The following is a 15185-nucleotide window of genomic DNA, read 5'->3' as shown; positions in this document are numbered from 1 at the left end:
AATTCTCAAGTTTTTCTGATGTCATTCACAAAGAAAGAACAGAGGAGACCTTTTAAAAGAGTTCCAGCTTACTATATACTGATTTACCATGTGCTTGAAAATCCTACATCCTATCCCTAATACTTTTCTCTGTTGGCCATTGATGAGAGTGTTAATGTTAATTGGGCATCATGGAATCCAAAAATGGAAACAGTGGCATTTCACACAGTCCTGCATTAGACATTGGCCCAACATACAATGTAGTTTCAAGCAAATGAATGAAACCTAACCTCACTTACAACCATTTTCAGATAAGATACTTAGTTTATGGGAACTTCGAACCTGCTGAGTCAGATCACACAAAAACATACTTTGTTTTATTTTTTTATTTTTATTTTTCTTGGAATTTTATTTTATTCAAGATAATACAAGAGAATAAGGGTGAACAGAAGTGAGCATTGGCAAAGATTGGGAGGATGGTGAGTGTTAAGCCATCATTATTTTGGAGTTAGGTTTAAGCTTAGTATCTCTCAAACTTTTCCCTCAAAATAACATCCATGACAAAGGAGCATGTTTAAATATCTAGGTGTGTGGTTACCAAATTTTTAAAATCTGTAGTGGACACCATATTCTCTATGCTTTTACTTTATTGTTGGCCTCTCCCCATGAGAATATCAGCTCCATAAGAGGCACATGATTGTTTTATTACTATATCCCCATGCTTTGTTTTAAATGGATGTGGACAGACTGCTGCAGCACAAGAACAACTGTAATCTTATACCTCTGATAATAAAGAATTCTGCTTTACTCAAGTTAGAAAATTTTCTAAAATTTATTTCTACCATTCACCTAACATCAGAACAGCATAATTAGTAACTTCTTTTTCCAAAACTCTAAAAGTAAATAGAAAAAAGGATATAATGACCATTCTACTAAAATGATCTGGCCTCAAACAAAAATACAACCAGTGAGACATCAGGAATGAAAGCAAAAAAGCACATAGAATACAAGGCTTTTTGATATTTTGCAAGGACCAAATGGAGCTGTTCACTCTCTTAATGTGTGTGGCGATATTCAGTCATCAGAACGCGTGTAAGTTACTATACTGCTTAGACATATCACAATAGGAAGAAAGCAAGCAGGTTTGAGGTCAGAGTTTAAAAGCCAATAAAATCCATACAGAAAATCCTAATGAAGTATATTTCAGAACCAATGGCCACATAACACCTTCCCCAGACTCACCTGAATGCCATAATGATCCAGGAAAAAAGACAAAAAGCAAATATCTTTAGGGCAATTATTTGAGAGATTCTTTCCAGTCACAACTTGCTTATATATAAACAGGTAACTTAATTCCAATTAAACAGACATTTGACTATGCCCTGTATTGTAGGCCCTGATATACTTGCTAGACACTAGGGAAATCAGCAGGCCCGAAATTCCCCCAAAGAGCTCATGTCTGGAGGGAAATAGGAAGTAAACAGTCACTGTATACTATAGCTATGACAGAAATAAGCCTAGCGTACCATGAGAGCTCACAGATGGGACATTCAATCTTGCTCAGGACACTTATGGGCAGGGAACCAGGTCAGAGAAGATTCACAAAGATTATGTCTGGTATGAAGATTTTATTAAACCAAATACTATAAAAATTTGAAGTGCTATTTTTATTAAACAATGACCTGGATAGGGAAGAGGCAAAAGTACAAATCCTCTAATTACCAGTAAAGAATACAATTTCCCAATATTCAGTGAAAAAAAAAAGTCAGCATATTCTCCAACTTAAAAATGGGTTTAGGGCTTCCCTGGTGGCGCAGTGGTTGAGAGTCTGCCTGCCGATGCAGGGGACACAGGTTCGTGCCCCGGTCCCGGAAGATCCCTCATGCCGCGGAGCAGCTGGGCCCGTGAGCCATGGCCGCTGAGCCTGCGCGTCCAGAGCCTGTGCTCCGCAACGGGAGAGGCCACAACAGTGAGAGGCCCGCATACCGCAAAAAAAAAAAAAAAAAAGGGGTTTATATTCCAAAGGTTTGTAAAGTAGGTTGTTGGAAAAACTGAAGTACATTTCCCCTGATTAACAGTATAATGAAATATTGGTAGATTCTCTGGGAAGCTCCATTCCCAAGTCTATTTAGCCATAATACACTAAAATGCTATTTGTGATGAAATTCAGCTAATAATAATGATGTAGTTCAGGTGATTAACACAGAAAACTGAATTGAAAGTGATATTGGGCTTCCCTAGTGGCACAGTGGTTAAGAATCCGCCTGCCAATGCAGGGGACATGGGTTTGAGCCCTGGTCCAGGAAGATCCCACATGTTGCGGAGCAACTAAACCCATGTGCCATGACTACTGAGCCTGTGCTCTAGAGCCCGTGAGCCACAACTACTGAAGGCTGCGTGCCTAAAGCCTGTGCTCTGCAACGAGAAGCCACGGCCATGAGAAGCCGGCGCACCACAATGAAGAGTAGCCACCGCTCGCCACAACTAAAGAAAGGCTGCGTGCAGCAATGAAGGCCCAATGCGGCCAAAAATAAATAAATAAATTTATTTATTTAAAAAAATAATAAAATAAAGTGATATTAATATAGCCTGAACCATGGTTCTTATGCTTAAGGAAAAGCTGGTTTAATTAAAAGGATGAGAAGAATTAAATGAAACAAACCAGACACACATGTATTTATGCTGGGCACTTTATAAGCATTATCTAAATTTAATCCTCACAACAACCTGGGCTATATTTTCTTAGTAGGATAAAGATAGAGGGATATAAATATGGAATCATAGAAGGATAGAAATATACTGTTAATAATCACAGTTTTAAAATTTCACTTCTGGGGACTTCCCTGGTGGCACAGTGGTTAAGAATCCACCTGCCAATGCAGGGGACACAGGTTCGAGTCCTGGTCTGGGAAGATCCCACATGCTGCGGAGAAACTAAGCCTGTGCGCCACAACTACTGAGCCTGCGCTCTAGAGCCCGTGCTCCGCAATAAGAGAAGCCACCGCAATGAGAAGCCCGCGCACTGCAACGAAGAGTAGCCCCCGCTCACCGCAACTAGAGAAAGCCCGCGCGCAGCAATGAAGACCCAATGCAGTCAAAAGTAAATAAATTTTTAAAAAAGAATATATATATGTATTATGTATAACTGAATCACTTTGCTGTACAGCAGAAATTAACACATTGTAAATCAACTGTACTTCAATAACTAAAAAACAAAACTAAACTAAACACCAGCTCACATGCTGACTTTACTATTATGTAGAAAGACCTATCTTACTTTTGACTCTCACTTTAGGAATATTGCTTAACTCATCTGATTGAACACCCGCCCCACCTCACAGCCATTCAGCTCTTAGTGATTAAAAGAGTGCTCCACTTTTGTCTCCAGGATTTTCTTCCAAGCTGCCAACACCTATTTAGTAAGTTTTGATACTGGTCTTGGTGTTCACTCATGTACAGCCAATGAGAACCACGTTACAGCTTACCTGACCAAGAGCAATTATTAAGAAACTATCGTTTCAAATATGAAAAGAAATGTATCTTAGAATTTATGAAATACAGTAAATAAGTTTCCACTACATAGCTTTACTATTTAAATAATAATTCCACATATGTATATCTTTCTCCTCAAAAACAAAACTGTGAAGTTAGTATTACCCACATTTTAATAATAGTCAAGCTTATAAGCAGTATGTAATAAAGCCCGGAAGAGAATTCTAGTTTGCTGATTTAAAACCTATTCTTTCTACTAAAAGACAACAGAAGTACAGAGCTAATCATACTGACATGGGGTTGGCAAACTATGGCAACTATGCGGTTGGCCTGTGTGCAAATCCAGCCACCCACACCCCCTGTTTTTGTGTGGCTCATGAGCTGCAAATGGTCTTTATATTTTTAAAGGTTGTGGAGGGGAAATACAAAGAGAGGAGTATTTGAAGACATGAGAAAATTACATAAAATTCAAATTTCAGTGACACCAAAAAAAATGTAGTTGGAATACAATTACATTCATTTACGTATTGTCTATGGTTGCTTTCACCTTACAAGGGCAGAACTGAGTAGTTGCCACAAAAACTATGGCCTGCAAAGCATAAAATACTTACAGAAAAAGTTTGCCAAGCCCTGGTATAAATGATAGGTGCTACAAAAGGAGAGAAAATGGAAAGATCAGTTCAGGCTGGATAATCAGGAAAAGCTTCAGGATCTCATTTTATATGAATGTTGTGTGCCACATGTCTATTAAATCAAACCTTATGAGAACATTTTTTTAAACTGTGCTACTGTAGAATACACAAAGAAATAAAAACAAAGGCTCCTGTACTCTGGGACCTCCAATTTTATAGAGGAAACTAAAAAAAACAAAAACACAAAAACAAAATAAAAACATGAAATATAAATTATGATAATGTTTATGGTAATTACCCATTTAAATTACCATAAAATTACCATAATAAATTTGACATAGCAATTAAAAAACACAATACCAAGTAGTAACGCACAACAATTAGCAAATAAGAAGAAATGACAGAAAGTGCTATAGATGCTCAGAGGAGGGACAGAGCAAATGAATGATCTAGAATAGTCTGAAAGAGCTTCAAGGATTTGAGGATGGGAATGACTTGAAAAAGTGATATGGGAGGCCTCGAAAGTAAAATAAACCTGGCAGTTGGTAAGTACAAGAAACATTTAGAAAATTGACATTGCCTGGGACATGACTATGGAGAACTTTTAATGCTACTTTTAACAGTAGACTTCTTGCTCTCATCCCTACACTTGCTGGAGTCACCAGTGTGTAGATACAGCCTCATTGGAAAATAGGCTTCTCTCTTAGAGAGAAATTGAGTAAGGGCAGAAAAACCCAATCCTATAAAATGCAGCTGGGCCGAAAATAATTACTAATTGACATTTGCTCTCTTATAGTAATGGACTTGCTTTCAGGTTTGGGGAACGAGAGAGGAAGATATGGATTGTCAAATTTTAATAAAGTAAAACTAAGCAACAGGCATGAATCTTCACATACAAGAGACTAAATCCACGTGTGAGTTTCAACCATATGAATATTTTAAATCTCAAATTGGACAATGTATTTGTAAACACTCACAACACATTCTACCTAAGTGTTGATGTTGAAATAAAGTATGAATTGTATTATTTTATGAAGTGAAAAACAGCTTTCAGAAGAAAGGGAGTATAGCTTTAGTTACGCCATCTTAATGGAACTGGTAAGGAAGTAAGATTTTCCTTATAGAATGAGGCTAAATAGGTCTAGGATTTCGGTTGCTCGTTCAGTTAGCATTTAAGTAGTCAGCATGTTAGACACCAGGGAAACTAAGACACTATTCCTACCCTTAAGAAGCTCACAGTCTTGAGAAGTAGACAGTCAACTAATAATTATAGTTAGAGGGATAAGTGTTATATCTACAGAAGGTTATGGGGGCATAGAGGATGTACTCATTGACTACTATGTGATGATGCCTACTAGGCGATAATAACCAAAACCAACAAAATTATATGACTGCTATATATCAACTGCTAAGGAAATAAGGGAGGGGAAGGATGAAAGGAGGGAAGAAAAATTTTCCCTGCCTACTTAGAGAACGAAGAATAGGAAATATAAGTTGTATGTTTTTAAGTGAATGTCTCAAATCCAAAGACATAATATACTTCAACATCTACTAAGCTGCTTAAGTCTGATAGGAGAGTTATTAATGAGTCATGAGCTGCACAGTAGCAGTCCTAGTCACTGATGTCACAAATTCTCCAGTTTAGGAGTCTTGTAGTGGAGACAAAATACTGAAGTTTAATTGCAGCCAGCTATTTAAATCAAGGCACCACTGATTAAAAAAAAAAAAGTCCTCATTAGCAACACTGAAGAGGATGGAAAGAATGGAAAGAAGGCAACCAAACGGCTATCTGAGGTCATGATAGTTTGGTATGTTCATTACTGTTGATAAGGGCATCTTATTAAAGCAGCAGACTTAGATTCTAAAACTACATACTGGATCATACTATTAGAGATCATCTAACCCAAATCTTACTTTATGGAAGGGAATAATTAGCTGTCTATTATGTATCAAGTAGGATTTTGAATTCTGCAAGAAAAATATTCTCTTTAAAAATGAGAAATACAGGCTCAGAAACATAAGATACATTGCCCAGAGCCACTTCCCATAGCAATGGAGCTTGGATTTAAACTCAAGCATGTCTGGTGCCAAAGAGTTCTTTCTACTACACCTCAGAGTTCTTTCTGAGGCCCAGGAAGAGGAAAACTTGACCAAGCCACATGGCTTATTAGTGGCAGATAGGATTCCCACTTACACCTGGAAAAAGTCCACGGCAAAGGACACACAGAGGCATGGTGGAAAAGGACTGATGGTAAACAACTTCAGCCTTCTGCTATGGTTTGGAATGACCAGAATTTGCAACTTAATCTCTTATTCAATCTTCAAAATATAGAGTTGACCCTTGAACAACATGGGAGGAGGAGTAGAGTGTGTGTGAGACCCTCTGAACAACTGAAAATCTGTGTATAACTTACAGTTGGCCCTCCATATCCGTGGGCCCTCTGTGTTCAAGATTTCAAACACATGAATTCAACCAATCGTCAATTGTAGTAGTGTAGTACACTTGACCCTTCAACAACACAGTATGAACTGCATGGGTCCATTTATACAAGGATTTTTTTCAATAGTAAATACCACACAATTGTAATGGTAAATACAGCACAATTGGAGGTTGGTTGAATCCACAGACATTGAACCATGGTATATGGAGGGTCAACTGTAAGTTATACCTGGATTTTCCACTGTGGGGAGAGTGGGCACCCCTAACTCCCTGTTGTTCAAGCGTCAACTATATTGGTAGTATGTGCTTGGGACTGGTTGTCAATACTGTATTTGAAGTACTAAGTGTGGTATATAAGTGGACCATCCTCTTAATAGTGCTATTACTTAAAACTTTCTTCTCTACAAGAAACTATTTCACATCATGAAGGAAAAAGTTTTTCCTAACTAACCAGAGGCATTTCCTCAAATCTGACATCAAGTAACATGACAAGAAAGGCTCATTAGGTTAAAAAAAATTCCAATTACCCAATTTTGGAGAAGGAGATTTGCTGGCAGTAAGTCTAGCAAAATGGAAAAACGGACATTCACTCAGAAGTGCTCAGGTCAAGCGGCTCAAACCTGGCATAAAGAGGAAGTGGTGGGGAGAAGGAAAGAAAGAAATCACTTCCTATACCTGTGCAGCAATGAAAACAGTAGGGAATTTGAAGTCAGATTAGTCTCCCCCACTTGTTAATGTCAGGACTCCAAACAGATGCTGTTTACTCTCTACTCCAGACCCTCCTTTCCCACTTCCCACCACTCTGTATTCCCTAACAGAATTCCAAATTGTTTCGGTAGCTAGTAGAGATCTTTTGTTATCTTTCCTCCAGCCCAAAGGAATAAATCAGAATTGGTCTAAACCAGTCATAGTAATCCCATTCCCTACTGCCAGTGATTGGTTTTAGGATGTACATGTGAACCAGTTCTGGACCAAGAGATTTAAGGGAAAAACCTGCTGCGGAGTTTCCCATTCTAGGAAAAAAAAACAGGGACAAGCTAAGTTAGGAAAAGGTCTTTGCCCTTGTTCCTTCCTTTTTATCTGCAAGTGGAGTTGCAGCAGCCATCCTGCAACTAAGGTGACAAGCAAGAGGAGGAAAAGCCAACATTTCTAAGGATGGAAAAAGAAAGGATACAAAAAGCCTGGGTCATGATTGATACAGATGAATAACTGAATCAACTCTGAACTTATTTATAAAAAATATTACTTATTTCAATAAATAATATTTCCGTTTAAATCACAAGCTATTAACAGAAAATTAGATTATTTCACATTAATGTAATATTGTTAATCTGAATTTGAGGAATTTTGTAGGTTTAGTTGTATTTAAATAGTAAACCTATTGAGTTTTATAATTATATAAGAGTAATATGGAATTTACTCTTATACACAGGAATTTATCCCTAGTTTTATTTTGTACATATTTAATGTTAAACATTATGTTTACATTACATAATATAATGTAGAACAATAAATATAACACGTTAGTACTTGGGATCTGAAATAGTTTTCCTTCAAAAGGGATTTATACAAATTGAAAAACATATTTCTTCAGGGAAGACGCAACATCATAAAAATGTTTATTCTAAGTTAATTTACATATTTAATATAATGCCCAAAAAAACACTATTAGGCACTAGTCTAGTTGATTAGAAAGTTTATCTGTAAAAATAAACAAGTAAGAGGAGCCAGGAAAACCCTGAAAAAGAATGAACGGGAAGCTACCTCTACCATTTACTAAAACATAATAATGCCTCTCCAATTTAAAGCATAGTGATGGCACATAAATAAACAGGCCGAGGGAAAGGAAAGAAAATTCATAAACAGACCCAAATCTATGTAGAAATTTGGTGTATGATAAAAATGTCATTTTAACTAGTGGGGAAAAGGACTAATTTTTATAGACGAGAAATTCACATAATGGGAAAAGGACTTTTTAATAAAGTGTGTTACAACAACTGGATAGCATATGGATAAAGATAAAATTAGATCTGTTCCTCACTTTGCACATCAAGATAAACAAGATGGATGCAAGAAAAGAAAGCATACAGGTCCTAGGGGAAAAAATATATGAATCGTTTTACAAGCTGGGAGAAGGAAATGTCTTTCTGCAATCCAAAATCCAGAAGCAATGGATTTTGCTAGATAGATCTGAGTACATTAAAATTTAAAAACAACTTTTTTACATGGCAAAAAATATCATAAGCAAAGTAAAAAGGCAACTTGGAAAAATATTTTTAACACTTATAAGGAAAAAAATATCCCTGATACATAAAAAGCTTCAAAGAGCCACTCCAGAAAACAATTTGGCAGTTTCTTAAAAAGTTAAACATAACTTACCATATGGCCCAGCAATTCCTTTCTTAGGTAATTATCCAAGGAAATGCAAACATTATTTCCACATAGAGCTCTGCATCTGAATATTCACAGCAGCATTATTCATAACAGAAAAACACTGGAAACAACCCAAGTGTCCAGCAACTGATAAATGATTAAACTGTGGTATACCTATACAATGGAATTCAGCCAAAAAAAAAAAAAAATGAATGAAGTACTTATATATGCTAAAACATAGATGAAACTTGAAAACATTATGCTAAGTGAAAGAAGCCAGTCACAAAAGGCCACATACTATATGGTTTTATTTACATATCTCCAGAATAGGCAAATCCACAGAGACAGAAAATAGATTAATGGCTGCCAGGGGCTGGGGGAAGGGGGAGTAACTGCTAACAGGTAAGTAGTTTCCTTACGGGATGATGAAAATGTTCTGGAATTAGTGCTGATGATTGTACAACCTTGAACATACTAGAAATCACTGAACTGTATACTCTGAAAGGGTGAATTCTATGATATGTGAATTATAACTTAATTTTGTGTGTGTGTGTGTGTGTGTGTGTGTGTGTGTGTGTGTTACGCGGGTCTCTCACCGCTGTGGCCTCTCCCGTTGCAGGGCACAGGTTCCGGACACGCAGGCTCAGCGGCCATGGCTCACGGGCCCAGCCACTCCACAGCATGTGGGATCTTCTCAGACCGGGGCACGAACCTGTGTCCCCTGCATCAGCAGACGGACTCTCAACCACTGCACCACCAGGGAAGCCCTATAACTTAATTTTTTTGAAATTGATAATCAACGTAAACAGATACACGAAGATTTCATTCTTTTAGTAACTTAATATGTGACCTTGAGCAAATCACTCCACTTTGCCCTTTATTTCTCCATCTGTGTGAACAGCCCCTTAAAGCCTTCCTAAGAGGCCTGATATCCGTAATAAACTTAAGAAGTTGAATGAAAAACTATCTGATCAGATATGAATAAATACACAGCTTGAGGGGAAAGAGTTGACATTATAAGATACTGAAAGGAGTGCTTCTACTTCATAAAGAATTAGCCTTTCTCATTGTTCTCAACATATAATAATTTACTAGTTATCATTCCTTAAGAGCTTATGTGTCAGGAGGCATAACTGCTTTTCACATATTATCTCATTCTCACAGCCCTCTAAGGTAAGCAGAAGTATCCCAGTTTTAGAGATAAGAAGCAGACTATGAGAGGTTAAATGACTTAACTAAAATAAATACTCAAGCTAACCTTCAAACTCAGATCATTATCACTTCAAACACCAGTCTCTTTGCACCAAGGAATAACAAGAACAACGGACTACAAATCTAAAGTCTGGGTTTCTGAAGTCTTGTTTCTGCCACTTCATGATTCTGTGATCCTAGGTAAGTCAATGAACATTTGAGTTTCCTCATTAAAAGAAAATATTAACCCTTGCCCTAACTTACCTCATGGAATAATACAAAAAAGCACTAATATATGTCAGTTAAAGCACTATAAAAATGTAAGAGATAATTATAGAAACAGAGTACTATTCATGAACCAAAAACATGTTGAAAAATGGTCAAATGATTTTAATAACTTATAGTCTCTCAAATGGTAATGGAATGTACTAAAGTAGTGATTTTAAAAACACCCTCAACAAAAATATACAAGTGGGACCTAATGAAACTTCAAAGCTTTTGCACAGCAAAGGAAACCATAAACAAGACAAAAAGACAACCCACAGAATGGGAGGAAATATTTGCAAACGAGTCAATGGACAAAGGATTAATCTCCAAAATATGTAAACAGCTCATGCAGCTCAATATTAAAGAAACAAACAACCCAATCCAAAAATGGGCAGAAGACCTAAATAGACATTTCTCCAAAGAAGACATACAGATGGCCAAGAAGCACATGAAAAGCTGCTCAACATAACTAATTATTAGAGAAATGCATATCAAAACTACAACGAGGTATCAGCTCACACCAGTTAGAATGGGCATCATCAGAAAATCTACAAACAACAAATGCTGGAGAGGGTGTGGAGAAAAGGGAACCCTCTTGCACTGTTGGTGGCAATGTAAATTGATACAGCCACTATGGAGAACAGTATGGAGGTTCCTTAAAAAGCTAAAAATAGAATTACCATATGATCCAGCAATCCCACTACTGGGCATATACCCAGAGAAAACCATAATTCAAAAAGACACATGCACCCCAATGTTCACTGCAACACTATTTACCATAGCCAGGTCATGGAAGCAACCTAAATGCCCATCAACAGACGAATGGATAAAGAAGATGTGGTACATATATACAATGGAATATTACTCAGCCATAAAAAGGAACGAAATTGGGCCATTTGCTGAGACGTGGATGGATCTAGAGACTGTCATACAGAGTGAAGTAAGTCAGAAAGAGAAAAACAAATATCGTATATTAACGCATTTATGTGGAACCTAGAAAAATGGTACAGATGAACTGGTTTGCAGGGCAGAAGTTGAGACACAGATGTAGAGAACAAACGTATGGAAATCAAGGAGGGAAAGCCAGAGGCAGGTGGGGATAGTGGTATGATGAATTGGGCGATTAGGATTGACATGTATACACTGATGTTTATAAAATTGATGACTAATAAGAACCTGTTGTATAAAAAAATAAATTAAATTAAATTAAAATATATATACATAAATAAAATAAAAACACCCTCAAGCATACCAGGTGTTATAGACTGAAATTCTGTGCCCCCCAAAATTCACTTTAAATCCTAATCTCCAATAACCTCTACAGTATTTGAAGGTGGAGCCTTTGGGAGGTGATAAGGTCATGAGGGTGTAGCCTTCATAAATATGATTAGTACCCTTATAAAAGAGACCCCACAGAGCTCTCTTCTTCCTTGCCACATGTACGGACACAGCGAGAAGACTGCCATCTATGAACTAAGAAGTGGTCCTCACCAGACACGGAATCTGCTGGTGCCTTGATCTTGGTCAGCCTCTAGCACTCTTAAGAAAAAAAATATGGTATTTTTGTTATGGCAACCCTAACAGACTAATACCAGTTGCAAGTAGGGCTCTAAAATCAGAGCTCCAAAATCTTTAATTAAAAAGTTCAAAACCACTGTTTTGGGTATCATCTACTGGCATCTATCAAGGAACAATAAAACCAGGATTTCAGGCCTTACCTGAGAAATAACATACATAAAGCTACTATCACAATGCCTGGCACATAGTACTCACTTAAAAAAAAAAGAAGAAAAAGGTAATTGTTATTATTGCTTTATCCAGCAATACTCTGGAATTACTAAATCCATTTGGAAAAACAAAACTATGGAAACTCAGGAAAAACCAAAAACTCAAAACCACCCTGAATATGCAAACATATCTAAATAAGGTTTACTGAAACTGAAGGCAAGAGAATATGAAAAATAGGTGAAAGAGTAAGTCATATAAGGAACAGGTCCAACCTGAGAGTAAGAGATGGACTGGGGAGTGGAAAAGATGGAAAGAGTAAAAAAAAAAGCAAGAGAGAAGAAGTTAGAAATAAAGAAGGATGATTTGAAATTGGTAGACGTGAGACTTCATAAACCAGGTCTGACTGAGGAAAAAGGAAGACTGAATCCTAGAGTATTTGCAAAGGAATAAGACACACAACTCACATTAAGTATTGCCAATGATAACAACTATGAATCGAAAAAACACAATAGGTCTCAGAGACTCTCTTCCAGCTTTATGATTCTAGAAGAGGAGACAGTCTACATTATCATTAACATTAGGCTTACATGAGGCATGCCTATGTTCCAATAAGGAAATAGGAAATAAAAATACAGGAAAATAAGCTACTTGAGGACCACATAAAATTCACCAATATACGCTTCTTTCTTCACAGTACTATAAAGAAGCGTTTTTCTAAAGAACTTTATCTTCCAGGATAAGCAGTTAACCTAAATTAGGAGGACGAAAGCATCTATTTAAAGAGGTTAAGTTACTAATAATCTAATCAGTTGATTTTACTTTTTCTTAGTATTTTTCTTCAGTTCTTCATCTTCAGAAAACTTTTGATAAAGTGAGAAGCTAAGCTCTAACTTATCTGAAGGATATGTGGTTATTAAAAAGCTAGTATTTTTATATATATTTTAGAGAAGAGTGCTGGAATACTGAAAGATCAAAGTTTAGTTTAAGAAAGGTAGCAACTAAGATACATATGAACAATAAACGTTACATTAATTTTATAGTCCAGGTTAATTTTCCCAAATAATCTCCTATGGATCAGCTTCCAGATCCTCCTTAATCATGTTACAGTCCTACCTTTGTCTTCCAAAGCCAAAACGATCTTCATTTTACCTTACAGGTAGGCTTCTACCACCTCATTGTATTGTGCATCCATCGACCTATCTTCACTTGTCAAGGTTTTCTCAGTTTTCTACTGTGTCTCATAGTCAGGTTTCCACTTCAATTCTTAGTTTCCTTCCCCAGTTTTGCCAACCATTCTCACCACCCCTCTACTCCACTGTTTTAATTTACAGGATTCTCCTTTCTCTTCATTGCTAGGACATGCTTTCACAGTATTGTATCTCCCATCTAAATCTCCTTTTCGATCAGTTTTTGTACATATTAATCTTCAGAACCTAAGGTTTTTCTTCTCTAGTCCTTATTCCAAGAATGTCTACCAACCCATCTCTAGAATCCCAAACACACACTCCTGACTACCACATACCTAAGTACTTTTCCTACCCCTTTTCTCTTTTCAGTCACTAGTCTCCAGAATCCTATCTGATACTACAAATACCCCTCAAAACCAACTGCCTGTTCAATTACCTCTGCCTTCTACTTCTCCCAGGTTCAGCTCATTACACTCTCTCTCCTACACCTTAGTATCCCCCAACCCGGCCGAAGCCATTCGGCAACCTAAATTCCCAAAGCCAACACAGCTCCTCCCATTCCAGTAAACGATGGTTTCCCTCAAAACATTTTAAGTGGCTCCTCTCAGTGTTTCATTAATTGAATCTTATCAGATCAGTACATAGCTTCTGCCAGACCTATTTGCCCAGCAAAAATCAATTTCCCAAATCTTCCTCTTTAAGCTTCCCAGGCCTTACTTCTGCAGCACGCCATTCACTAGACCCTATTCCTAGTCATTTCTCAATCTCTGGAGCCCATGGTTACTCTCTAAGCCCCTCAGCCCTCTCCCTCCTCACTCCTCCCCTTATTCCCTACCCTCACTTCTCAGCACATTCCTATCACCCCTAACTGTCTTCTTGGCTGTGTTCTCCATCTTTCCTTAGGCCTGTTCTCCACACTTTCTCAGTACCCCTTAAGAGACTTAATCTCTAAGTCACTCCCTCACTCCCAGAATCTGCCTCTTACACCCCTAGGAACTCTCTCTAGAACCTTCTGCGCCCTGGTTGTCTTTTCCGCTCCAACCCTGCCTCAGGTGTTCGCTGTTTCCCCCAGCTGTTTTCTATTATCTAGTTCTCTGAGAAATTAGATAAAGATTTTCTCCTCCTAAATCTTTTCCAAGTTCTTCTCCTAATTCCCCTCAACTTTTCTTTCCATCGTTTCCCATTTCCCTCAACCATCCCTGGCAGATTTCCCCTCCACCTTTGTCACCGCTCTTCTCCCTTTTCTCAAACCTCCTCCACCCCTTCTCTGGAGGTGCCTCCTACATGTCTTAAACTATCCTCTCAGCTTCCTCAATCTTTGCCTCATTCCCTTCTCCCTCCAATACTATTTATCCTCCAATTTCCATTGACTTGGCGCCTCCCCTAGTCCCCAGATCTGCCTTCTATTTCATCTAAACGTCTCCAGGCCGCCGCCAACATTCTCTCCTATCCTTAGGCTCCATTGACGTGCCGTTCTAAACGCCCAGAGACACCATTCTCCAATGGCCGGGGCCTGGCCTCTAGGGAGAAGGGGTACGGGTTACGTACCCCATTCGCATCTTGGCTCCGCTCTGACTGCTCCCGCTGCCGGGTAGAGGAGGGCGAGGGGGCAGGCGGCCGAGGTGCATGCTCTTCTCGAGGGCCGACATGAAGGGGAGGCCGCAGGCAGTCGAACAGTAGCCGAAGCTTCGTCCCACGCTAAGTGCGGCCCAACCGGTCACACAGCTCGCTCCCCTAGCGACGCCCCGTCGCCTTTGGATAGCACCCAGCTACCAGCAGCACCGCCCACCGGCTCCGTAAACTCCACCCCCTCGCCCCAGCGCTTCCACCGGAAGTGCGCACCAGCCTCCACAAAGGGAGCTGGGTAACGGAGTCTCTGATCCCCCAGATTCCAAG

The 15185-nt window shown here is 38.4% G+C and overlaps 2 protein-coding genes across 2 annotated transcripts in view; one reads left to right on the top strand and one right to left on the bottom strand.

Annotated features, from left to right (window-relative positions):
- P4HA3 (prolyl 4-hydroxylase subunit alpha 3) overlaps positions 1 to 9806 on the top strand; it is a 119787-nt gene extending 109981 nt beyond the window's left edge. Inside the window, exon 14 of the mRNA XM_060159993.1 lies at positions 9536 to 9806. Within this exon, the coding sequence (XP_060015976.1) occupies positions 9536 to 9694 (159 nt within the window). The 3' untranslated portion in view covers positions 9695 to 9806. The remainder of the gene's footprint in view (positions 1 to 9535) is intronic.
- The window catches only part of PPME1 (protein phosphatase methylesterase 1), a 76784-nt gene extending 61736 nt beyond the window's left edge, over positions 1 to 15048 (bottom strand). The window contains exon 1 of the mRNA XM_060160001.1: positions 14838 to 15048. Within this exon, the coding sequence (XP_060015984.1) occupies positions 14838 to 14938 (101 nt within the window). The 5' untranslated portion in view covers positions 14939 to 15048. The remainder of the gene's footprint in view (positions 1 to 14837) is intronic.
- Positions 15049 to 15185: the final 137 nt, after the last annotated feature.

The sequence above is a fragment of the Lagenorhynchus albirostris genome, chromosome 9, assembly GCF_949774975.1.
Source record: "Lagenorhynchus albirostris chromosome 9, mLagAlb1.1, whole genome shotgun sequence".
NCBI lineage: Eukaryota > Metazoa > Chordata > Mammalia > Artiodactyla > Delphinidae > Lagenorhynchus > Lagenorhynchus albirostris.
This window is presented reverse-complemented; position numbering and strand designations above follow the sequence as displayed.